The sequence below is a fragment of the Kryptolebias marmoratus genome, linkage group LG2 (genome assembly GCF_001649575.2).
Source record: "Kryptolebias marmoratus isolate JLee-2015 linkage group LG2, ASM164957v2, whole genome shotgun sequence".
Classification (NCBI taxonomy): Eukaryota; Metazoa; Chordata; class Actinopteri; order Cyprinodontiformes; family Rivulidae; genus Kryptolebias; species Kryptolebias marmoratus.
Window position 1 is genome coordinate 23,676,753 of NC_051431.1, and position 27,139 is coordinate 23,703,891.

General features: G+C 39.8%; 1 protein-coding gene across 1 annotated transcript; it reads right to left on the bottom strand.

The window, feature by feature from the left end:
* Window positions 1-578: 578 nt before the first annotated feature.
* On the bottom strand, window positions 579-26,800 carry LOC108244416 (myelin protein zero-like protein 2). The gene is made up of 5 exons (XM_017430608.2): window positions 26,483-26,800; window positions 7,226-7,395; window positions 6,658-6,868; window positions 4,013-4,187; window positions 579-1,736 (listed from the first exon to the last, which is right to left on the bottom strand). Exons 1-5 carry the CDS (start codon window positions 26,529-26,531, stop codon window positions 1,574-1,576), a joined length of 768 nt encoding a protein of 255 aa, XP_017286097.1. The 5' UTR covers window positions 26,532-26,800; the 3' UTR covers window positions 579-1,573.
* Window positions 26,801-27,139: the final 339 nt, after the last annotated feature.

The window sequence follows — 27,139 nt, forward strand, 5'->3', positions numbered from 1 at the left end:
TTCTGATTGTTGTTTCCTCCGTTCGACACTTGTAGTCTTTCATTACAACAAAATTCAATATTTTGGTTTGTACAGACAGCCAACCCTGGTTCTTTTTGGGGTGAGTAAATCTTTCTTATTTTGATGCAATTGTGCACACACTCAGAGTCTGTCATTCAGTAACTACAGCTACACCCAGAGGGGCAGACTTTGATCAATGCACACAAATAGGCTCACAGCACTGATAAATAGAGTCACACATTCGCAGTCATGAACCGTCAGCCTTCAACAAACAAGCAAACCAATACTGAGAGAGAGGAGTTAGCATGTTGAACACACAACAAATTAAACAGATATTCACTGCAGACAAGCTCTCAGGTAAATATTTGAAGAGCTCTGCAGACAGAAGTCATAAATACATAACTGGACACGGCGCATTAAAGATAAAGATGCATAATAAATGCTGAACAACAATATTACTTTATTACATAATTTATGAGTACTATCAAGTAGCTTCAATGGAATTTTTTTGTTTTGTTTTGTTTAATGTACAGACCAACTGCCGATCAGCTTAAAAGACATAAAGCGAGACAATGTGGTGAAAATTTTAAAACATTTTTATTAGAAATTTATCTTTATAAAAGCTCTATAACAAATAAATCTGTGGCCATTCAACATGACATTATAAAAAGCCTCTGACAGTATATAAAAAACAAGCAACAAAAAAAAGCCTATAAACACAAGAACCACAAGTACAGAGTCTGATATACAAGGAAAGACGGGCGTTTTAATCATAGGTTGGGTGATGGAATGCATTCACAGGTAAAAGGTAGAGGAGAATATCTCAAGGATATTTTGCAATCAGAGGGGTTTTCAGATCTGGCTGGGTGCTCCCACGTGACTTCCAGAGACGGCGCACGCATGCGGCCGCTTTCCTACTCACATTAAGTATTTGGCTTTCAGACAAAATGAAAGAAAAATTACATTCAAGCCGTTCTAATCAGAGCAATCACTGATTCTAAGCCGTAAAACATAAGTGCTGCGTTAAACACGCTTTTACAAACAACTGAAGGTATTTTCGTGAAGACGTTTCCCTGCATCTGCTGTAGGCACTTCCAGATATATAAATGGCTCATTAAGGCTCATCGTGACAACAAACACTTCGGTCAGTCGTCACACATCCCGGTTTTTTAAATAAATTCAATCCATTGCTTCTGGTGGTTTCGCTTTTGAGTTTAAACCTGCAGACAGTTCAAAAGAGAATTGAACCCTTATCCCATCCTGCACAGTTGGCAGACCAGCAGCAAGCCTGCAATACTCTTTGGTTCAAGTTTAATCCAACCTTTTCTACGTCATATGAACATTTCTGGACCTTTTTGAATGTGAAGTTATTACACTTCTCAGTGGGTTCCAAGCCTTGAACTTCATCAAAGGCTCTGATTTCTCTGTTCGTCTTTAAAAAGGTTCAAATGTCCTGTATTCCTCACATTCTTAAACCATGTGATTCATCCCAGCAGCAGCCACCACTTGGCAAAAGGATGGGATCCAAGCATCCTTCCAGAAGGCTGCCTCTCCCTGTTCTGTCTGAACCTCCTCAGTCAGAATCGTCATCATCATCATCGTCATCGTCTGAACTCGGGCCCTCGTCCTCTGAGGAGCTTGAGTCTTTGGTGCTGGGGTCTGAGATCATGCCGTCTGAACTGTCAATCTCTACTGATGTCTCTGATAAGTAGAGGTGGATGGCTCTTGAAGGGTGACTGGGACACACACACACACAAGGGGACAGGAGGACATAGTAGACACACACACACACAGGGATACGCATGTCCATGCATTTGCAGAAGTCGCACACAGAAGGGAAAGACAAGTAGACACAAACACAAGGAGCGGGGACAAACAGTTAGCATCAGACTGAGACAGGTTGTTCCAAATTAAGAGCAAAGTTTGGATCAAAATCTCTGTTTAGTCATGCGTTTGGAGGCCGCCGTGTGCCATGTCGCAAAATAAAACAAACAGTTGTAAGAATCCATTCCACTCTGTGCAGAAACGTGTGCACAGATTTGCCTTCGGTTTAAAAATATTATGCACATGGTTTTGCAACCCATGCTTTGAGTTTTAAGAAAAACATGCATACAGTTTTAGTTCTCTCAGTTTTGGAAACAATACACACAGTTTGGCAATTTGTTCCTTCAGTTTAAGACACCATAAGCATGGTTTTGTAAACCTTTCCTTCGACTTAAGAAACCAAGCACACAGATTTGCTATTCTGTTTGAGATCAAGTAATAGCTCATTGTTTGGGTTTAGTAACACTGTAAAGTTGAACAAATTCTTACTTCTAGGATCAATGCCTTCCAAACAAGCCCTCAAACCATTGTAAAACTACAACCATCACCTACCCTTGTCTGCAGAACAGTGTGCAATACACTACAACCTAATTTGAGTAAAAACAAGTTTTACTTTGAACTGAATGAGTATGTAGGAACTATAAATAAAGTAGCACAAGGATATAAATTCTCCAATTCTCACAACGTTCCTAATTTACCACTTAGACTGACATTAAAAGTAAGCTTAAATATCTGATTTAAAAATGCCTGATGTCATTTAGGAAAAATACAGATAATAATATTGATGTTGCAGTTTGTAGACAGCCTCCACCCTTGTCTAACATGAGGCGTTTACTTCTTCCCATCTACATCATAAAAACAAACAATTAAAGAGCACACCTACTGCAGATAGACACCAATGCTATTAGAAATCTATGCGAACATTTTAGTAAACTGAGGGAACAGATTCTTACGACCTGTTTCACATGGCGCTTTGTGGGCTCCGTACAGCTGCAACTAACTCAGGTGAAATTACTTACTTCCTTTGCCAAGTTTAAAAAAAGCAATTTAGTTTGATAACTAAAAAAAACACATTTGGATAGCCCAAAATACAAGCAGTAAAAAACCAAAAAGCACTCTCCTTCAGAGGCTTTAGCAAAATTTTATGGTAAAATGGTGCCGCACCTTTTACAGACAGATCTGAAAACCCAAGGAACAGGAAAAGCAACCTGATGTGCCCCAGAAAGATTTTGTCTTTGAAAAGAAAGAGCTCATTGTTTGAAACAGACCAACAGAAATAGTTAAATGAACATGAAACATAAATGAAAATTTTCAATTGAAAAAATTTGCTGGTACAATTTTATTTTACAAAAACTAAAGTAAAATCAGTCTGTTTCAAACAAGTGCTTGCCATCACACAATTAATAATAAACACCAACCATAAAAGAATTCTAATATTAACAGAAGAACTTGGGAAAAGTACAGTGACATAACTTCAGTAGTGAATTGAAATGGAAATGTAAACCAGGATGACCCTGCAGATTCAGATGAACCTCACCAAATTGGATCAGACAGCCGGCACATAGGACCATTCAAATGAGGCTCATAAGACCTCTGTGTGGTTATATAATGTTCTCCTTCATGAAGTAATTTAAGAAATATTCAATAAGAGCTTGAAAAGTGTTCAGTCACTGTTCCATTGTTTCTATTGTTTCTTGAAATACAATACCAAACAGTGTTGCGGCTGTACACTGAGGCTTGAAATGTATTAGTGGGGAAGAAAACGGCAGGAATCCACCATTGTTCTTCATCTTCAAAACAGTTACTCGAAACAGGAAATGTGTCTGGACTGCCATTTAGCCGAACAGGAAAAGACGAACTGATAAAACACTCGTTTTTCTCCAGACATGAAAAGCGGACGGTGATAGCACACAGACTAGACAGCAGTTTGATTAAAGTTCAGAATCTAAGGCTTTTTACACAAAGGCACGTTTTTTATTTGTTTCTGAATAATAACAGCTGCCTGTTACTGGTCCAAATCCGGGATCCGAAGGTTGTAGGTGGAAAGAAAGTGAAATGTCCAGAAGGAAAAGAGGCCCAGGCCCCAAGAGGGAGCACCACAAGCCCTGATCCCCAGAGTCCTTCAGAGAGCAAGAGAAAGTGTCTGATTCTTCCTCTTCCTCTGCATCTGTCTTTCACTTGGTCTTACCACACTGTGGGGTCTTTTCTTTCTTTGCGGGGAGCCTCTTCACTGTCCTCCATCTGCCGCTGTCTCTGTCTCTTCTTGCACCTCCTGCAGGATGCAATGATGATGAGGACGAAGACCACTGCAGCAATGGCACCTCCGATGGCCGAGACCAGAACGAGAAGTTCGGAGAAAGAAGCTGGAAGTGACAAGGAAACACGACAATGAAGAAGACGAAGTTTGCTCAGATGACAAAGTAGATGAATCCACTCAAAGGCCCATCAAAATGCATAATAAGGAAACTGGCTTACTGTGAAAATCTTTTTAATAACAGATGAGACATGAATCCTGCTTGTGAATCCCTATAAAAATTACCCAACTTCATAGAGATGAACCAGTAATGAGCTGGTCAGAAGATGTAGGCCATCTTACAGTTTTTGGATTTTTTTAGTCTAAACCTAGAATGCTGTAGACTGTGTGTGTGTGTATATACACATATACACACCTGTTCAGATTAGCCCTGAATCAACCAGTGCAACACTTCTAAGCAGTTAGGTAGGAGACAACATGAACTCTCAACACAATTAAGACACGAAATTGTGGAGAAGCACAGCTCAGGGTTGGGTTATAAAAAAAAAATTCCTAAACACTAACCATCCCACAGAGCACCATTAAATCCATTATTAGAAAACAAAAAGATTATGCCACCACAGCAAACCTGTTAAGAGAGGGTTGATCAGCAGAACTCATGAACCAGGCAAAAAGGGCATTAATCAGAGATGTACTGAAAGGCCAAAGATAACCCTGATGGAGCTGAGCAGCTATTTTGCAGAGATGGGAGGATCTGTCCATAGAGCTGGGCTGCATAAAGAGTGGCCGGGAAACAGCAGGGACTGGGAAACTAGTCATAATTGAAGGAAAGATGGATGGAGCAAAGTAAAGAGAAATTCTCAAAGGGAACACTTGTTGGAGTCTTCCAGAGGTTTGAGACAGAGGTTCACCTTCCAGCAGACTCTAAACACTCTGCTGAAGCAACACTTCAGGGGTTTAAAGACAAACAGTTGAATTAAAAATCCAATTAAAGTCCATGTTGTAAGGCAACAAAATAAAACAATTACCAACCGACTGTATTTTGGTTTGAAAATGGAATTTTTTTCATTATCAGATTTTTCCTTCTTGTTTTCTCTCGTCTATTATTTGTAGCTTAAAACCGATGTCAGCAAATCATCTTGAGGGACTTTTTGTTTTTCTTAGACTCACCTAGAGAATAAAAAGAGAGGAAATACACAAGTGTGTCCCTCATTTGTAGGAAGTCTTACATACATCTGGCACTGAGGAAGAAGAGGAATTTAAGCTGAGCATATTAGAAATAAGAACAGGGGTGGATTATTTGTCTTTTGCAAGCTGGTAATAGTTTAAAAGTATGCCTCCATTTTTAGCCATCACTGTAGTGCATATCAAGGGTCAGTCAGTCAGCTAAACTGACTTTGTTTTGGGGTTCTGCTTGCAATCTTGTCATATTTTTAAAACCCACTTACCCTCTGTGTTTCTATTGGGTTTGCTTCCTCCCTTTGTGTGTTTTCCCTCCCTTGGGAATGTCTGGTTCACCCTAATTAGTTTTACTTGTGCTCAAAGTGTCCCGAATAAAGTTTCTCTTTGTCCCTGTCTCCTCGTCAGCATTCCTGCTTACCTACCCCTTTTTTTTGCTTCCCTATGTTGTTTTTCATGTTTTTGATTGCTTGTTTGTACAATGGATTTGTTTTAAAGTGACCTTTATTGGAATTATTTTCTGGATTCTCTGCTGTGTCCTTCTGCTTTAAATGTTTTTCTTCTGACTTTGTTCCATCTCCGCTGGTAGATAGATTTCTATGAAAGCTCATTTACTGTTTTATGCCTTTGTGCTACAATTAAATATCTTAAAAATCATTGAAAAAATGTGCAATTTTATTCTTCGCAAAGGTTACCAATTATTTCAAAATGTTTGTGTAGATTCTCAGTCACCCATAACCTGATAAATTCTGAGGTTTTTGTTTTGTACTAATGGGGCTGAACCTCTTTCTTACTTTTTGAAGAAATTCCCAAGCTCAATATAGGGGAAACTAAACCACCTTTCCAGACTTGTGGCACAACACATGCAAGCCTGCTCTTCAAGTTAAGGGATGCTTTTTGGGATTCATATTTTGGACTGAGATGACAGTTTTACACCAATTTGCCCTTTATGCATGTGGCCAAAACATCTCAAGTGGAACAGACTAACAAAGACCCAAACAACCATCAGGAAAGAGGGGACCAAGAGTAGTTTGCATGTGAGTTCGGCAAAAAAAAAATGAAGTGAGCATCTCACTTCAGTTAAAAAGCTTGGAACTCTTCATTTCTTTGCTGCATTCAAATACCTCCAAAACTAGCATCAACTACATTATTTGCTTTGTGTTTAACACGGTTCTAAAACAGGAATATTTTGTCAGTTTCTATCTTGGTGTTATTCATTTATAAGTGTACCAGTGAAGCTGATTTTAACCAAACATGTTTGCGTTCTAACAGAAAATTCATATCCTATGACACCATTCACGCCAAAATTAAATGTGAGAATAACTTTCCTCATTTGAACATGTTCTTTGACAAATTATGAGAGCAGCCAAGACATGTGGTGAGAAAGCCCCTCTCTTTACCTGAGAGGACAACTCGGAGTTGAATCTGTCCAACCGGGCCATGGACGTCTGGCGGGTTCTTCACCTGACAGATGTAGGTGCCATTGTAGATGAACTTGACCTCTTGAATTCTGATGGAGGCATCACCACCCATGACATCACCAGCCCAATGGATTTTCTTCCTAAAGATGCCCTCCGTAGGTGGATATGCTTTCTGCTGGTAGTGGAACAGCTACAAGGAGAGTTGATGGGAAGCAACAATAGCAAGGTTTGGTTAAATTACAACAGATTTTTTAAAAACTTATTAAACTAAGGCTCCTGCTACTGAGAAAGAAATGATTATATTTTAGAGATAGAAGCTATTATACCTGACTTACTGCATCTGTTTCTTTTTATTCTGTCTCCTCTCAATATGCAAACAGAACAGTAAAAAACACAAGCTGTCTTGGATACTCCGCTGGGAGCCTCATGACTCACCAATGTCTCTCTCAGCTGGCTGAGGGGGTGGATGCTCCCTGACAGCTAGCAAGATTTGAGGTTTGATTTAACTATTTCTCTCTCTCTCTCTCTCATACACACACAAACTTACCGACTCCTCTCTGCCTCCTTTAAGAGGTCTGAAGGTCCAGGAGATGATGACAAGATCGGGGTTGATCGTTGCCGAACTCTGAAATGTGCACTTCAGACGAACGTCTGTTCCGTTGACTGCCTCAACGTCCCCAGATGTGTAAATACGTATCCCACTGACCCGCAGCACGCCTGTAATGGGAGAAAAGGCTGAATGGTTTACTTGGTGGGCACACAGAGACAAAAAGTCGTACGTGGATAGCTGAACAATAGAGAAAAGCACAAGAGATGCGCCACGAATTCAACTTCATCTGATAAACAACTCTTTGGGTGTCTGCAATGTACTCTGTGACCCTAACTTTGTCTGTCAGGCCCTGCTGCAAGAAAATCCAACTGTAAGTGAGCGCGCAGAGGGAGATTGGTGACAACTTTGCCCGTTCGTATGGAGATGGATGAAGCTTCCTAGGATTGAGTTAGCACTCTCGCACACATACATTTTACAGGAGCACATACACACCATGCACAAATCCCAGAAGCACATCATTTCCTCCCCGTCGCCTGGTTGGGAAGATATAGTGAGCTTTACCGCCACACCTCCCCCTCCTCGAGATTACAGTCTTATTTATGAAGGGAGATCCAACTGCTTTCTAAAGCAGCCCACTGAGAGAGTGTGTATGTGAGGCTCTGATGAAGTTTATGTGAGCCTTGTCTGGTTAAAATCACCTGGACTATTTATAGACAGAGCAGTATATGCTCTAAGAATAGTGGCAGCCACGTCTAGCCTTATTAAAGTCAATGCTCAGGGGCAGAGTATTGGCCAACCGTCTGCAGAGCTATGGCACAACCCAGGGCGAGTCTTGCTTTATCATCACATGCTCTGCACATATAGGAGCTCTGTAGAACAATAGAAAAACTTGATTATGTTTCTGAATGTCACAGACACAGTAGTCCAAAAGGAGAATCACTTGTGGCTTTTTTTAATCTTCTGAGTGAGTATGTCAAAGCAGATTAGATACGAATGATACGCAGTTCCTCCAAAGAATTTCATACAATCAATCAAGGCTATCTCAGTTCATAATCTGCTCATTAGAGTGCTGATACATAAACATTACAGTGCCCTTATTGCTACTTTTATGTTTTCAGTAACGTCTGTTTGTTTGCTTGTTTGTTTGTTTGTCTACCTGTCTGTATACAAAATTACTCGAAAGGTTATGAACAGATTTTCTTGAAATTTTCAGCTAAGATCAAACATGCTACAAGGAACAAATGACATTTTGGTGTTAATCTGGTAAAAGATCAAGGTCAAAGGTTAAGGTCACAGATCAGCCTGTGCTCTAAGTCTGCAGCTGTATAACAGGAATGTTAAACTCCACAGCTGGACACCCCAAAGGTCAAGGGTGATCACTCAAAGGTCAAGGTTACAGGTAACGCCTTTCTTAAAAACTTCTCTCTACTCCTACAAGTGACCATTTTGTTTACTCTGGTAATGAAGTTCTGTTTTCAGTAGTATTTGTTGGTTTGTTTCTCTGTTTGTCAGCAAGATCAGTAAAAACTAATGAACCTATGGATGAGCCTTGCAAAGGTGCTGCTTTTAAGGCTGAGCTTGCTTGCAGTTCCTCAGACTGAAGAAGTATTTTGGATAAAAGATAAAACGTATCATCTAAAAGGAATCGTCCAGAGGACCTGTCTCAACCTTGCTAGATTTTTCTACCTGGATTAATGAGCATGCATCAGGACGGTCTTTTAACTCCTACATAAAATAATGTAGACACATGAAAATGTACATGTGACAACTTGAGGGTTCTGCCATTCACAGTCCTTTTTTTATTTGACTTACAGATTTTAAACAGTGACTTTTTGTTTGTTCTGCTCTGAACTTTGATGTTCTTGTCTTAATAAGAATGCTATCAGGGAGTGACAGACACAAATGTGTGGTTACCATGGTGACTACTGAGCCACTGGCAGCAGCTTTAACGTTTCTTTTAGCTTGGTTCTCTTTCCACTTATTTGTATTTATTACTTATACATCAAAACAGTCATTTTGTCAGCTTAGATTGTTTCAAAAGTTAATCTTAAATTATTAGTGGGCTTTAGAGAATAAAGTTGATGTGTGTTAGAAGTTCAGGCACCCTTCAAAGTTTTTCAAAAAATTCCAGTCAGAGCTGGTGTGTCCCACTTTACCTTCAAGAACCTCTTGAAGACCTATTATTCTGAAGAACGCCTCTTCTGCAAACACATTTAACACCCTGTAATGACCAAGTCTCATTTGCTTTGCACTTATGTACCTGTTCTATTTGCATGTTATTTAAATTCAGCACATAAAAACACGATTATGTTTGACACTAAAACTTTATTCTGTTTTTTTAACTAAAAGTGATTTTTGATAAAACTGCCTGCTGAATGAATTAAAGAGCTAGCATTCCTTGAAAGAACACATATTGTCAGAGATTTCAAGTAAAATCAACTTATAATGAGATGGGATGGAGTTCATACGTCATGACGTTATGTGCAATCTCATGCAATATTGTGAGATCTTGCAAAATGTGATGGTGCTCAGGGAATCTGTTGAGGGTGACTCTCAGCTCACCAAATCGTAACTCAATATCTGTAAAACTGTCTGAGTTATAGCCATTTTTGTGTTGGCTAATATCGATCAGCTGTGGTGACCATCTTGAACTGGGGTTTCTGTCAAAGGTTAATCAGTTGTTGACGTACATCCAATGATTACTTTCTGGGTTTCGAGTTTGATTAAAATCTGTCCAGTGGTTCGTGAGATACATTGCCAACAGACAGGCAATGTTGACTCCACTAGTCAGCTGTGTCATTTAGAAAGTACAGTAAAGGATTCTTTTTGCCAGAATACACTGGAAAATACATCACTAGGCACGAAGGTGACAAATCTCCATGGAAAAAGAAATACTGAGTCATACTGTTCTCCTGGCATTACAATCACCTTGAGCACTAACACAGAACTTGTGGAGGAAATGTTAGTGGTGGCTTAGCTCTTTGAGCAGCAGTTTCAGCTTCTTATCAGTCTGGAGAGAGTTTCCTGTGGGCAGGGAGGACCGAGGCGTCATTTAACAGACAGACCACTCACTCATCACAAGGCTTATAACAGCACTTTAACTGCCTAATGTGTTTTAAATGAGACTACTTTTGAACCTGGGAGTGGACTGGACGAGTACGCAACTCAGGCAAAAAAAAAAGTCCATCTTTACAAATGATACGGTGCTGGATAAACTGGCCTCGCCTGCTCTGCCTTCTCCCACTTCGTTTTCGACCTGGCTGTGAGTGAGGATACACTGAAGTCAGTGGATTAAGCTGCCTGTGTTTAGGATGTTCATTAGGCAGATAGCATCAGCGCCGGCTTTATCTGTCCAGCCCATAATGACTCCCTCCCTGACTCGACAGCAGGTGGGGGCACATGTGTGTCTTGAGTTTAAAGCACTGAGAAGATATCCTGTGCACCATATTTTAAAGTTTAATCAAGAACCAACGAGGGCTCGGTGGAACAGAGGAAGAAAAAGCTGCTGAATTCAGCTGATTGTCTTGCGAATGGAAGGCCCGTCACGTCCAACACTTTGGTCAGAAACATAAAAGCTTTGTGAATGACCTTGATCTAATCACAGCAATATTTTACTCTTAGAACTGCAATAAACTGAATTTCACTGCAGCAACTGAGAGCATTTTCTTTTATAGCGTGTAATGTAAAAAACTGGGATTTTTTTTGTTAGCAAAGCTGAATTTCTGTCATTGAGATAAAAAATAAATAAATAAAATCTGATATGTTGCCAACCAGTTGCAAAGCTTAAATGAAGGAAACTTGTTTCAACTAGCAAACAAACTTGTCTTTACAGCTAGCCTTTGTAGGTAAACACTACGCAATTAAATTTTCTTTCCTGGTTCAATAACCGGGACCGTTACCATGACCTGAAGGAATCTACACCAATATACTGGCTGCAACGTCTCATTAAAATATGAAGGTATATGTTTTGCTTGGACATAATGAAATGAGTATTAGCTGCTAATTGGAAACAAAGGTTTGAGTCACACGACAAACAAAAACAGCTTTCCAGTCGGAGTTTTTTACTAAGACCATCTTATATAGCAAATTGATTGAGTTATAGCTGTTCGAGTCAAACTTTGAAAAATAATGTTATGTACAATCTCAAACTATATCTCATGCAATTTTTTAGCACTCAGAGTGAATTACTCTCTGCTTTTACCATTTCAAATTTTAGCTCAATGTCTGCAACACTGATTAAGTTACAGCCATTTTTGTACAGGCAGATGAACACACGTTTGTAATGATTCAAAAGCGGGCACAATGGCTGCAATCTTTAATAAAATGGCCGTACAAAACGCAGCCGAACAGCTCATTTGTCAGTTGGTCACAAATACTCAGAATCCAGTGACGCCACAAATAAAAATTTGTGTATTTTCTCGCAATATTGAGTCAAGTTTATATCACTAACTCGTCTCCAACAATTGCAGCCCAGTGATATGTCAGCTTTATGAAACCCAAAGTGATTAGAGACAAAAAAAAAGAAAGAAAATAAACTGAGATCAAATTGAGACTTCATTAAAACACTTGTGACAAAAATTGCAACAACAAAATATGCACATCATTTACAGGAGTGTCGTGTGAATGTTGCAGTTTATTTGCATTTACACAGACAAACAAATATGTTGCAAGTACCAATCAGTGTGATTCCAAGTTAAGATTTCTGTATTTTCTCACAGTTTTGTGTCTCCAATAGTTGCCAACAGTCACAGGACAAAGAGATAAAGGTTGTAGAAACATAGCAGTCAGCGTGGCTGCAGCAAACATTAATGTTCTCAAATCTACAGCATGCCATGGTCTAAATAATGGATGGTTAACGTTGACACTGATAGAGCACAGGGACATCAGCCTTCAGCTCAATGCACCGCAGCAGCAAACTCACAAAATCATTAGCATAACTTTAGCTAAGCCTGCAGCTAAGACTTGTTTACATATAAAATAATGAGCCTAATCTCTGAAATAACTTCTGCTAATTAGAGGTCACCATGCAGAGGTAAACATGTCCGTTTCTACACCCTTATTACACAGATTAAAGACAAAATGTAGAAGGAATTAAGTGAAAGTTCAGTCCTCCCCAACCAAATCAAAGACTCATGATGAAATTATTCAGCATGCCTCGACTATCAAAAGAGAAAGCAGGTCCTCCCAGCCTCAATGCTTCCATTTCCTATGTCTATCCTGAGTGTATTTAGAGAGCATCACTTTAAATATGCACCACTAATCTTCATCGTACATCAAAAAAAAAAAAAAATGCTTTCAGCTGTGTTGTGTTGTTCTTTGACGCCAGCTGAGCTTACTAAAAGTTAAGGTTAATTGGGCCTTTCTGAAAGCAGAATGACAATACTTTTAAAGCAGCGCACAGCTCTAATTTGTCCCGGCGGCTGAAACTACACAATCATCATTTAATCGGCCATTACAGGCACTAATTGGCGAGGCCATTACATGAGTGAAGACACTTGGAGCACAAATTTTGAGTGATTTACTGAAAGAGAGTAAAGATTGGAAATGTGGGCCTAAGATTACAGTAAGTGATTAACACAAGGAGCGACAGTGATGGATTTTCAGAGTTAAAGGAGAGGATAAAAATGTCTGAATGTGTTTGAAACTTTGAAGATATTTGTAGCTGTTTGTGAGTCGCTTCCTGTAGTTTGGCATGTTTTTTTGTCCAGGCTAAGACATTCGCTGTGATGTATATCTGAGCATCCGGTCAGCCACAGCAGACCACACCCAGCATTTACAGACGCAAACAGTCTTCAGCAGCTTGTTTTTCTGCACTTGTGTCGACCAGAGATGGGAAACCATTTCAGGTTTTGTTCGGAATCACTCATTTTGACAAAAGCACAGCAGAAAATAAACTGATGGACCAGTTTGTCCGTACTGTATGTGATCTGTCCTTAACAGTTACAGTTAAGTACTGTTGATAAAAAAAGAAAGAAATACTTTTTCTTCTTTTATACTAATGCAGGAAGGGAAAAAAAATCCTTTCCAATAAAGAAAAACAGAGCATTTAAAAACATTATTAAAGCACAAAATCAGTCTTACATGAATCCGATTGTCCTCATTTTCCTGGTTAAAGTTAATCGATGTTTTTTAAAACATCTGAAGGATTCTTCTTGATTAGTAATTAAAATAACAAACTAAAAGTGTTTATGTGAAGCGAGATGATCCTGGCAGCCTGATTGCTTAAACTGTTGAGAGACAAATGGAAGAAAGAAAAAAGTTTCCTGTATAGAGTTAACTAGGGTCAACAACTTACCTCACACAAACTTTCAGAGAATGTGTGTGCGTGTGTGTGCGTGTGTGTGTGCGGGGTGGGGAGGCAGTGTAGATGTTTGAATTAAGACATACCATCAGGAGGAAAGGTCAGAGAGTATTAGCCTGTCCTGTGTGTGTGTTGTGTGTTTGGCTGCTGGCACACACAACACACACACAGACACTGACTCCATATGGTATATTGGACTTGGCACTCGTCCCTAGTTTCTATCAATATGTCCAATATATTACAGTAAAATGAACCTGCTGAACCATTAATGGACTTTATTCTACCTGTCAACACAACTTGGTGCAAATGGCTCTGGTTCACTGCTCTGTCTGAAGGCAAAGGGGGTGGGGGGAGTAAATGCTTTGATACACTGTGAAATAATCAAACAAGACCCTCTCAGCTGTGATTAGATTTGCTTGGCTTGGCGGTGGTCCCATAACTGTGAGGAAAGCATTTTAAAGCGGCAGAAAAAAAAAATATGAAGTAACGTTTGACCCCCTTTACGTGCAGTGACAGAAAGGACGGGACAGGTGGGCGATCCTGCAGCTGCCCGTGTCTCTGTGTGCATGTTTGTTTGTCTGTCAAAATGCAGCAAAATATCTCGTGACCCAGTGGACACATTTTAATGACTCTGTCAGAAAGTATCAACATCTACAACTGATTAACTTTTGAGGTCAACCCAATTCAAGATGGCTGCCACAACTAAGTGTCCCTAGCAAACACAGAAATAGCTATAGCTCAGCTGAATTTACAGTCTGAACTGGTCATATAAACATTTACCATGAAACAATTCTATTAAAAACACTAGTTAGTTTGTTTTGCTATTATGTAGCCAAAAGCCCTCAGTGAAATAGACAATAATTTAGTTGTGTGAGTGCCACTGCTGACAACTTTAAAGCAGCAGCAACAATGACCCCCTCCCTCCCTCCCTGTCATTCTGTTAGGGAGTCTGAATAAATGGTCCTGCTTTGTACAGTCTGGGGCAGGGGGGGGGACTTAAGTAAAGACAAGCTCCGATGTATTAAATGGATTAAAGATTTAGTCGGGCTGGTTTGAGTCAGTGAATGGGGTTTCCTTCATTCAGCAGAACTCAGACATCTGGCCTCGCATCACAGTGTTTGAGTGTACGCTGATTATCTGGTTGAATGGCACTGCTGTACTCCAAGCAGCCGTCTTTGCAGAAGTTTGCTTTTCTAGCAACAGGAAACAGATACAGATGCACTAATTAACTGACTGGAGACCGAAATCTATTGACTTGACCTGACAATCAAAAATCAGGTTTGTGTTTTTTTCTGGTATATAACTGCAGCTAGAGCTAAGACTAACATTAAAATATCATGAGTTGCTAAAATAATTTTAATTAAATCTCCAGAAAGTAATCACTGGTTTGACATCTACAACTAAATAACGTTTAGAGTCAATCTGATTCAAGATGTCCCCACAGCAGAGCAATATGAGCAAACCCAAAAATGGCTAAAACTCAGTCAGTTTTACAGCTACTGAGCTAAATTTTGCTGTGTTTGTAGCTGAGACTGATCTCCAACACATATTCTGAGCGGTAATTGACCACTCGAGATCCCCATACATACTTTGAGATAGATCTATGGCACAACATTTCTGCTTAAAACTTTGGCATTAACTGTTGCAGTCAACTCTGTCTATTAACAAAATGTCTTATGAACCACTGGACAGATTACAATGAACCTATCAGAAAATAATTATTGGATGGACATCTACAACTGATCAACTTTTGGAGTTAATCTATTTTAAGACGACAGCCACAGTACAGTCTGTTAGCGTACACATAAATGGATATACCTCAGTAAATTTTACAGATATCAAGCTAAAATTTGGTGTGGTAGTAGCTAAAATTAATCCTCAACACATACCCCAAGCATTAGCCGATTTAATGAGATTTTGTAATCTTGCAACTTATTGTTTGAGATTGTGCATAATGGTATTTTCATGATTTAACCAAAACATCCATGACTCCAGATTTCCAGTACTGGCAGATGAATTTTGTTTAAAATGTTGGCATGAAAAGGAGCAGACTATATGCATTCCTTTAAGAAATGCTAGGCCTTTCATTTTTGGAATCTGTAACAAGCCTGACATGTAAGAATAAACAGCACATTAACAAATCAAAGAGAGCTCGGTTCATACTTCCAACATAAAATAAGGACCACTGTAAATAAAAGAATGTAACTGTCACTGTTCACACAGTCCCAACTTGTTCTTTGTTAATTCACAGTCATGTGATTACCAGTTTTTCAGTCCCTGCGTAAGGCCATTCATTTAAGGTGTCCACTCACTTTGGACTTGGTCTTAAAATATGCAAAAAGGATGTGAGTCCTCTTGACCTTTAAGAAGGGAGAGGAAACACTGTAACTGCAGAAGAACCCAAACAACGGGCACAACTTTCTGGATCAGGAAATTAGTTTTATTATCATTCTTCCCAAAACAATATGTGTTTGTGTCTTTCCTCTTTTCATTATGGCAGAAACAAAGGGACCACCGGAGGAAACCAGAACCTACGCTGCGGCCGGTTTTGAAGGAAACACTTAGGACAGAACAAAACACGCAGAGAGCTCAGCTTGTTACAAAGAGTCTCTTCTATTCTTTGTGAGAGGTTTCACAAAGCCAGGTCGGCTCTCTGTGTCCGTAACAAGACTTGTCTTTCACAAGGGCCTACAGTCTTTCGGCTGGGAAACACGGGTTCAGATAACATATTTTCAGAACTCAAAGCTCAGGGAGTGGGCGAGTGTTGACTGGTGTAATGATAGAGAACCCCTGAGATGGACACAGGGACGGTATGTTGTGATACAGAGATAGAAGGCAGAACTGTCAGGAGAAGATTAAAGTAATGTTACACAATAAGCACAAACTCCTGGAACCTGGTTTTTGGTTTTAAGAAAAGGTCATGGCTGCTTATTTGCAAAATTGGGATGACAAAATGACAAACCATTCTCGGAAAAGTTTTAAGGGGCATGTTGATGTTTCGCCCAGTGCTCGAAATGGAAAGAAATTGTTCCTGCGTTGTAACTCAAAGGTCATCATGCAACTATCATGTAATCTTTTCTTTGGCAAAACTTTTTAGAGAAAACTTTTAAAACAAAAAAAAATGTTGTTGACATGGGAAGAGTTTACCTTGATGAATGGCTGATTAATAGATAAAAACACATTTTGCTTAAAGTATGAACCATTTTTTTTTAGATCACATTGTGGTTGCTCTATGTGACACTTGTCATTAAAAGCAACAGTTCCAAAAGTTTGACCATTTGGGGTCATTCAACAACAAGTGGGGGGGTCAAACTGACCTTAAAGACAGCTGCCAAAAGCATATTTAGCCTTAACTGTTACAATAAAATAAAAATAGTGGCCATAAAAGCAAAACAAAAAACTTAAATGCCTAGAATTCCTTAAAGGAACTGATACTTCCTGCTGCCTTTTAGGACATTTTTAAACAAAAATCATCTTATGTTGAGAAGAATTGGCAGCCAATTTGAATTGGATTGACTGCAAAGCATGCTCAGTTGTAGATCTATATCCAGTAATTACTGGATGGTTTATTGGTGGTTAGTAATGTTTGAATGCTTCAGCAGTAGTCAGGATCACGAGTCTCTAAAACTTTTGTTTTATGGATCGAAAGCTTAAAAGTTTTGAATTCACTGGTTTATTTTTTCACTCAAAGCTGGATCTAATCAAAATATTTTTATTCTTATTGATCATTTAAACACTGATTGGTGTAGAAACAGAACCAAAACATCCATTAAATTTGTGTTTAATCTATGTTGAACCAATCCCAAAGCCAAAATTTAATAAATCCTCACCAAATTGCTGGGAACTTTGAAACTGCTACTATATATTGCTTGCAGACTTGGTTTATAGAATGATATGTGTAAGTTTTACACATACCATTTACACAACCTCACATCACAATGTAAAATGCATCTTGTTTGATGACCTAAAAGATTTTAGCCACTTGACTTGAGGAGATTTTCAACTTGTACTCACAAGATGTGTAAAAAATAATGGATAAACTGATGAAAATGTGAGATATCGCCATTTTGTTCCTGTACCTTATAATTACACTGTCCTTAAAGGCGAAGGGGGAAACTGCACCAGACTAATGCTGTTGAAAAGAGTCTAAAGGTCAGTCCAAACAGAGACCAAAAAAATCAATCACTTTTTTGTAACACTCTCCTCCTACTTCCCTCGAACCAATTGTAATTCATCAGGCAGAAGTGTCCAGAGGAAATGTGAAGTGGGTGAATGAGGATAAGTATTTAATCCATCAAACCCCTTCCACTCCCACGGGGCGGCTGACTCAACAACTTCTTCCTGGGATTACAAACTCCTGAGGGAGCGTTGGGTGGTGAGGAGGTGCATGAGCTTCAAACCCAGCTTGGCCGACAGGCTTCTGGTGCACAACTCAGCCTGATTTTAACATATTTACTATGAAGTCACACAGACGGATGTCTCTGGTGCCCAAGTAAGATGAGTCAGAGTGGATCCAGTCCCACTGCTGTTTCTACCTCTGCTCCTGAGCTGAGGACTGAGCGGGTAAATGATATATATATATATATACAGAGAAGAGAAACAACACTGTGTAGGAGACCTCTGCACAGACCTCTGCTCTTTACTGGCTGCCTTAAAGGGCCACATGCCAATTTCTACACAAGACTGGTTAACTTGTCACAAAGAAATCTGCTCTGTGTAAACAGGTTTAATATGTGTGGCAGTGGCAGGCCTTTTAAACAGACACTAAGAAAAGAAATATAGGTTGAATAACATACTTGTCTAAGTCTATAGCCTCTAATTTTGCCTGTATGAGTGATCTACCAGGAACACAGTGGTTCATCGAGGGTCTGTGTATAGCTTATGTCTGTGTTTATGGCAATATTAAACAACCACTGAAATTGTTGTCCTGCATTTCCTGAGGAAAAACTCACAATCACAACAAGACTCATCCTGCCACACTTTAAGATGTTTATCTACAGCCAAGGTATTTGTGTACTTTACAAGCACTTAAGGGTGAATTTGAGAGTGAGATGACTTTCATCAATTGTTCCACCTTATTATTGTTTTAGGATAAATGCTACAAAAACATCACTTGTGTCAGAGTATTGTATTATAGGGAGAGGAAAAAAAGGAGCTACAGAAAAGGTTTTCAAATATAGTTTCCATAATTCCATAGTTTAGTTTCCAAATTTAGCACACATCTGGTAGATGATCTAACAGATGGTTCATCCAGTGTGGTCCCAAATATGTTTTGAATGTGCCTCTTATTCCAAAACAGTGGCTACAGACACCTTTCTAATTTACCTGTTTAACAAACCAGCTGCCACGTCAAGCGTAATCAGTTGTTAAATGGTTTCTTTTTTTTCTTTCTTTTTTGTGGCAATTTTGACAGTTCTTTTATTGTCACATTTGTATATAATGCAGCAGTCCAGTTTACGTTTCTGTCCAGTTAAAAAAGTCACCACATCCACCGAAGGACGTAGAAACAGGATATGGTGAAGCAGTTTTTACAGGCTTTGGTTTTATGTCTGTGTCTTTAGTTTTCTTTCAGATGATGTGTGGTGCTGCTATTTTTTTTTTTTTTTTGGACTTTCTAGGCTTCTGTTGGACTTAAGCTAGAAAACCATTTGCTAAGTTTAAGAAAAATAGTCCGAGTTAATTCAAAAACATCATTACACAACGTTAACTACATGCTACAAACCTAGTAAGGCAGAAGATAGAAACTCCCATAACATTATTTTACAGGTGTTATTATAGCTTAGCAACATGAAAGGCAGTTCAGTTGTGGTATTGCCTCTGTGTCTGTTTGTCTGTTAGCAAAATATATTGTGAACAATAATTCAGATTTTAATGAAACATTCAGAAAATTATCACTAAACGGACTTCTACAGCTGCCGCAGCTTATTGGCTTTAGCAATCACAAAATGGCTACAACTCAGTCGATTTTACAGATATTTAGGTAAAGTTTGGTTTGGTGGTAGCTGAGAGTCATCCCTAACACATATTCTGAGCACTAACTGATTACAAGATCTTTGTTTATAACTTTGGCATGCAATGCAGAGAGTGATATGCATTCTTTCAAAAAAATGCTATTTCATTGTTAAATTGATCCATTTTGTGACATAAACCAATGAAGTCATGCTGCATTTTGTTATCTGACTGGGCAAGCATAAATTAAGTCTTCTTCAAATCTCCAAAACCTAGATTTCATTTATTCAAATTGCTTAGAGCCTTGTCTGATATATATGGTAGACATAAGCCTTCATTTTAAATATTAACAACTGGATAAAGCCTATTTGAGTACATGCATACTGCAGTAACAATTTTATTACACAAAGGTAGGAAATTAAGACATAAATGAGCCCTCCTGGCTTTGAAGTTCTGTCTTTATGACTGCTCTGGAGCTGCACGGTGGTACAGACGGTTAGCGCTGTCGACTTGCAGAAAGGTGGTCCTGAGTTTGACTCCAGTCTGAGGTCTCTGTGTGGAGTTTACATATGACCTTCCTGTTCATATTCAGCTTTCCCACAGTGCAAAACCATGAATGTTAGGATAACTGAAGACTTTAAATTGGTTGTTAGTGTGTACCCTCTGTGTAAATACTGCTTGAGATATACCCACTTCAATCTGGACAAGAGCAAGTGGGTAAAGAAAATGCATGGATGGATGGTACTTATTCACAAATACAGCAAGTGATGATAAAAATTTCCCCTCCCTTTCTGTAAATCAGCAACAAAGTGATATTCTGAGAATAATATCTGAGAAAATATACTAACTTGTGTAATGTAATTTAAATCAACTGGGGCTTTTGTCTGAGCTTAAAGATCTACTTCTAAATTTACCAAATTTTTTTTATACTGAGCCAAAAAAGAGAGGACGTGACCACGCAAACATAAACTGCTGCTCACAAATAAAAACCCAGAGCCAAAGGACTGCATATTGCCCACCACTTTTCATGTCAGTTTGAAACTAAGATTATATTTTGTTAAGAAATGACAGAGTTATAGCTGTTAAAGCTTAAAAAAAATGTTATGTTCAGTTTCACACACATCTTGAGGTCAGTGGGCGTTAGTGGCCATCTTGAATTGTGTTGACTCCAATATCTGTAAAAATGAGTTATGGACATTTTTGTGCTTTCTAAGGCCAGATGGTTGGGACGGCCATCATAAATTAGGCTTAGTCCAAAAGTCAAAAAGTTGTAACTCTACTTCAAAATATTACTTTCCGAGGGTTTAATTGAAATCCATTTAATGGTATATGAGATGGTGTTGATTCTAACAGATAAACACTTGGGTTTTAAGCAACAATGTTGCGCAATGTGGAAGGCTCACAATATGTTTCTGAGATGACTTTCAGCTACTACTACACCAAATTTTAGCTCAGTATCAGTAGAAGTGGCTGAGATTTAGCCATTTTTTGTGTTTTTCTGTAGCAGCTATCTTGAATCTGAAGGAATTTCACTGACATCTATCCAGTGGCCCATGAGATATTTTGCTAACATGACTGGCAAACACATACAGACACAGGCAAAAATATTATTGCCCACCTTTCACCTTGTAGCAACAGGCCGTACAAATCCGGATTTGCATTCTCCCAAAATGCAGCTGAACACAAAACATATGTGTGTGTGTGTGTGTGTGTGTGTGTGTGTGTGTGCACGCGGCACACACTCCAACCTCAGACATCCTTGGAAGCAAAAATATTTTATAGACGCAGAGAAATAAATGTCAACTCCCTGTTTACTTTCAGGTCTAAGCACTGTAGTAGGAGTCCAACACTTAACAGATGCAGCGTCTCCCTGAACATGAACACACCGGCTCCACACACCCACAGTGTCAACGTCAACTCAAAAGACGCCAGGCGTCTTCCAAGGTGTGTCAGCAGCGTGTCAAAAACCACAGCCGTCTTTTTTCTCACCCTCCAACCCCACACTGAGGAGAGATTAGAGGCACCACGACAGAGAGATAACTGTTTTATCCAAGTAAACAGATCCAAGAAGCTGCTGCTGTTCTGTAAACCTCACAGAGTTCAGCTGAAGCGCCAACAACCGTTTTGGTAAGCTGCAGTAAACAGGAGCCATTTGTTCACACGAGCGGGCGCCTGGGAGAGCTAAACCAGTAAATCAGGACAGGCCGGCTCATGTCAGCATGTGAGCCCTTTTCATGTCTTTTTCATGTCTCTGATTTGGGGGGGAAAGACGAGAGGCTTTACAGTTAAGTACAGACGTGAAGAGGATGACTGCCAACGAAGACGGAGGGAAATGTTTGCAAAAGGACTTAATCTGATGACTGCATCTGGACAAGACACAGATACGAAAGTGATTTAGTTGGAGCTGAAAAAACTAATCAAGTGTTTGTTTAAAGTGTGGGGGGGATTTGGGGGGGGTTCAGTCAGGCACAGTCAGACAAGAGAAACTACTGTATGTAAGAAAAAGTGTGGAAAAATATCATAATAGAAGAAAAAAAGTGCTTTGGATTACTCTGTGGTAGTTTTCTTCTCTCTCCCCACCCTGCTTTCCTCAAATGGACCACAGATGGAGTCAGGTCTCTCCCATTACTCACAACCTCCATAAATATCTGATTCTTGTTGCGACATTTCAAACTGCTCCCAACAGTTACCCTCATCCCAGACGGCTGAGCGTGCGTGCATAACAAAAAATAAATAAAGAATTGAATAATTGAGACTTAGTAGTGCCAGCTTGGCGTGACAAGAACCATGAGTAGTATAAAAACCTGTACTTTACTAAGCTCCAACTGTTGGTAACAAATGCCAAGGGCGTTCGTGTGGCAGTTTCCACATTGTATTGCAACATTTGCAAAAGTTCTTTATTTCAGTGTGCACCTCGCTCTCATTTCACCGGAATTGTTAACGTGTCCAAAAACATCCATGAAACAATTTTTTTTTTAAATTGTTTTGGAGGTGTGGCAGGCATGTGGAACATCGACATATGTTAAACCTAGACACAAGACCGGAAGCTGGAAGTTGAAGCCCCAAAGGATGAGTGGCTGGCTGCAGTGCCTTATTTAAGCCCCGCCCCTTCATGCAATCAAATGGGACATTTTATTGACTAAAAGATACAAATACACTTTATATATTTTGTTTTAAAATCTTGATTTTTGTTTATTCCCATAGTTCTTACCGTGCTGCTGTATGTTCAAATATAACCTTTTTTCAGTATGTTTAATTTCAATTAGTTAATTGAGGTTTTTAACAAACTTTCCCATTAGACTGGGATTGACAGCCTGTAGGCAGGACTTTTGTAACGATGCTACAGCCTTACAACCTTAGTGTGAGAACTGTGGCTCCAGAAATAAAACTCCCATAAAAACATGTCATGAGTACGATTTCAGTGTGATTCTAAGTAAAAAGTTGCATAATTCCTTGCTGTTTTGTGTATCCAACTAGTCTCCAACAGCTGCAGCCCAGTGAGACATCGGTTTAAGTCCTAACATGTATGCTTTGCCTTACAGCAAGAATGCTGTAGGTTCAAAACTCGTCTGTAACCTTTCTGTGTGGGGTTTGCATGTTCTGTCTGTGCATTTCTCCAGATACTCCGGTTTTCTCCTCACAGACCAAAAACATGGACAGAAAGTAAACTGGTACTCAAAAGGCCGAACACATTTAAATCAGATAAAAACAGTTTGCAGATTCTAACAAATATCCTAAATTATCTAAATCAACTTAAGTGAAAGAAAAGTTCACACATAATCACTTTTCTTAATCTGAAATAGATTTTTTTAAAACAACAATATAAGGAAGTCAAATTAATTATCACATCCAAATCATTCAAAGTGGCTTTGAGGTTTATGCAAGCGATTAGACTTACAAGTTACAAAGTTAATTGAACAAATTGTGTTTTCACTTAACTCGCAATTTTAAGGCAGCTCTTTCACTCGTACTTTAAACTGAAATAATGTGTTGAGTGTTACAGTGAATAATGGTGTAACGTGAAGATGACAGCAGTGCAATGGGTTATAAAATAGCATTTGTATTAATCTATCAGTCGTTTTAGAACAAGTCGGCCGCAATTCACTTTGGTCTTGGCCCCGCTCGGGCTAGGTCTTAGCACTTCAGTCTGGTGAAAATAAATTATTTCCCCAAACTGAGCTCATTCAAAGAGTCACCGAGGTAAGATATTAATTTTCGCAGAATTACACTTCAAAAGATTTGAACTACCCCTTTAAATTTTATTGCTAACAGTTCAGGAGTGAAGGTGAACTAGTAAAGTGTGGTAAATGGAGCTGCATGCAGTCAAAAAAACAATATTTAGCATTTCTCATTAAGAGTGCCTATATGTAAGCACGGAAGTGCCCCTGTTTCTATTTGGCTGTTATGGATGCTTGTTTGCACATCCATAAAATACATCAGAACACAGAGCTCAATCACGAATAGTGCACTTTGACTTTTATCAGCAGGACATAGCCAAACGTAGACAATATGCATAAAAATAATCCACACACATCAATGAAAATGTGGCCGAACAAATGAGAAAACTTCACAGTATAAACATCATTCAAGATTTAAACAAATCACAGAAAGTTGGACTTTACACGATGGAACTGGCGTTTTGATGCCTTTTGTGGTTTCTACACAATTAGCGTTTAACTTTTATGAGGTTTGAAGATTAGCATTAAAGCTGAAAACTAACGTTCAAGTTTTGAACTCTCAGGTGGAACCAAACCAAAGCTGTGAACAGGGATGGACACACACCTACAGAGCTGCAACTGGACAATGTCTTATTATTCCCCCATATGCGTTACTGCTTTTCTCCTCTCCTCGCTTGTATTTATTTAATATGTGTGCCTGGATGTGTGGAACGTTTATGTTGAATGTAAAAGTTTAACCAAAGAGAAGGACTGAAAATTAGCCTTCGGCAACCTCTGCACAAGACAGAGGTAACATTGTTCTAACATGCAACATTGTCAAATAAATTTAAACACAGTGACGTCTTCTTTGAGGCTCACTTCTTGCTCTGCGGCTTTTCTGTTTGTCTGTCTTAATGTGAGTGCTGTCAGGGAGTGAGAGACACAGGTGTTTGGTTACCAATGTGACCGTAACGAGCCACTGTCATTTCTCTTGATCTTGGCTCTCTTTACACTTCTTCTACAGTTTATCCATCAAAATATCAGCATTTTTTGTCAGATTAAATTATTACAACTTAAACCCCAAGCTGATTGGGTTTAAAAGGAAAAAAAGCAGATGTTTGTTGGAATTTCAGGCAGTAGCTGCATTGGCAGCCTTCAGAAATGATCTGGTTTGGTTTTATCCTCGGCTGGCAGATTTCTCGGTGTCGCCCTGTTTAAAATAGAAGTACCATCATTTAAGCCAAACCACATTTCCTCTGATGGTTCATATTTCTAACTGTGCTGGATGGAAACTTGCGGGCAGCGGCGTCTGGCTTCCTGCCCACAACTCATAGGCTGGCCTCAAAAAGGGAACAGCAACTAGTGTTTGCTGGTGTTGCTGGGGAAGGCTGGAGGGAAATACACTTGAAAACATTGGGCTCAAGTGTTTCGGTTCAGGTTTTAAATCATCTTAAAGACAAAATAAAATAAAAAAAAATCTTTCCATCAACACAAAGAAAGGAGGGTGTTTAACTTTAGGAGCAACCCTGGATGTTCACCGGGGCACACATCCAAAGCAAAGGGAGGAGCAGAACCAAAGTATTCTGTTTGTATCGTCATAACTCTTTCCAGCAGTCTACAAATGAAAACCAAATGTTTCATAAAGGCAGAGCACATCAGAGAGGGGACAATCCTTTCTTCTGGTTTGATATCAGCGGATCTGATGACTTGATTGCGGCAGGTTTTAAACCAAAACACCACGGAACAACTCGTGTGTGTGTGTATGTATAGGATTTTGCCTCATCATCACTGCTTGCCTTTTGCCAAAGCAGCAAAGCCTCAGGCCAAAAATCTGATTACAGCATGACAGTCATGAGAACGGCGATGCTGCTGAGCTGTGATCGGGCCCAACATGCCTCGCTTCATGAACATGTCGTTATTTGATTATCCCATCCCTCCATATCTAAATATTTAGTCATCCTGCTGCTCACTCTGTCTCAGCCTCTGTGACTGATCTGCAGGCACATGCTGGCTGTAAACACAAGCAGCTTGCTGCCGCTCCGAACCTGCAAGCTGCTCTGGCAGTGGATGGAAATGTTCAATCAATATAATCCACTTTACAAGAGATGGGCAGAGATTACTTCGAGGTTAAACAACCTGAATGAAAAGCCACTGATACGCCTGTTTGTGCTATTAAAACAGGCTCCATCAGAGGTGAAGTGAAGATGTGAGCGGCTTCAACAGACGGATGTGCTTCATTCCAAACACATAGGCTTGGTCTTTCTCACATATCCTGGAATCCCCCTGTGAACGGGAAGCAGGTGGACTTATCTGCCTCCAGTTTGGCCGCTTTACAAGCACGGATGCGCCTTAAAATAAAAAAATAATAAAAAAGACAGGAAAGGAGGCTGTACACAATCAGTGAGACAATGCAGCCAGCATCATGATGCCGGTAAATACTGTAGGGTCGTTAGTTTATCAGAAATGGCTCCAACTGTGGCTGTTTTTATTGCGTTTGGACGACGCACCCGGTGCCAAGTTCTCCACTTCCCGATGACGCACGACAGCGCGCAGGGATGGAGGTTAGGGGTCCCCTGTGGAGAGCTCACTAATGGACAGACAACATCGGCTTTGTCTTTTCTTTAAAACTCCATTATTGGTGGCCCCTGGTGGTTCTTCCTGTTCTGGTTTAAGACCACTCTTGGGTCTTCACAACCGCGCAAAGGAAGAGTTGGAGACGCAAAACTAGACTCAAAATGAAACATTATGGACTATCTTTTTTCCCCCACATATATTACAATTCAAACACTGATTAAGTCGAAACAGTTTTTTTTCCCACCCCCGCTCAGATCAAACTGGAGGTCTCACCTGTAGCTGCGAGTCCAAACAGGACGAACCAGAGCCCTTTTACGCACATCGGACGGCCGGTCAGCTGAGCAGAGGGCACCAGGAGGAGAAGAAAAAAAGAAAGAAAAAAAAAGTAAACCGCTAGTCGGCAGACCGACTGACCTCCCGGACCGAGAGATTCTGAGGACCCCCCGTTTTAGGCGAGGGGACAAAAACAAACCCACGAAGAGTCCTCTCCTCCACCTTCCCTTCCTTTCCCACAAAGACGCGCCCCAGCTCGCCGCTGGTCTCCTAACATTTCAACTCTGCTCCCTCCCACCATCATTTCAGGCGGAGTAAAAGTCGTACTTTCCTCGAACGCCTTCAGCTCTCCTTCAAACGAACAAATTCCTGGCGGTCGTCAGACCTGTTCTGCTGCTCCGCGAGGCGCTCTTCGGGCTGTTGGGCAAATCTAACCATCCTCAGCCCAACCAGTGCTCCGCACGGGGAAAGTTTATGAGTTAATCTTTAATTAGAGTCTTAAAGTCAGGTAACACCCCAATGACTGGGCTCTAAATAAGATGCTCTTCATGACTCTGCTGCCGTTTTTGTGTATTTAGGGCAAAGACATTTCAACAACGATCCTCTAATTGTAAGATAAAACCTGACACTTTTCCATTAAAGTGTGTCAATGCAGTC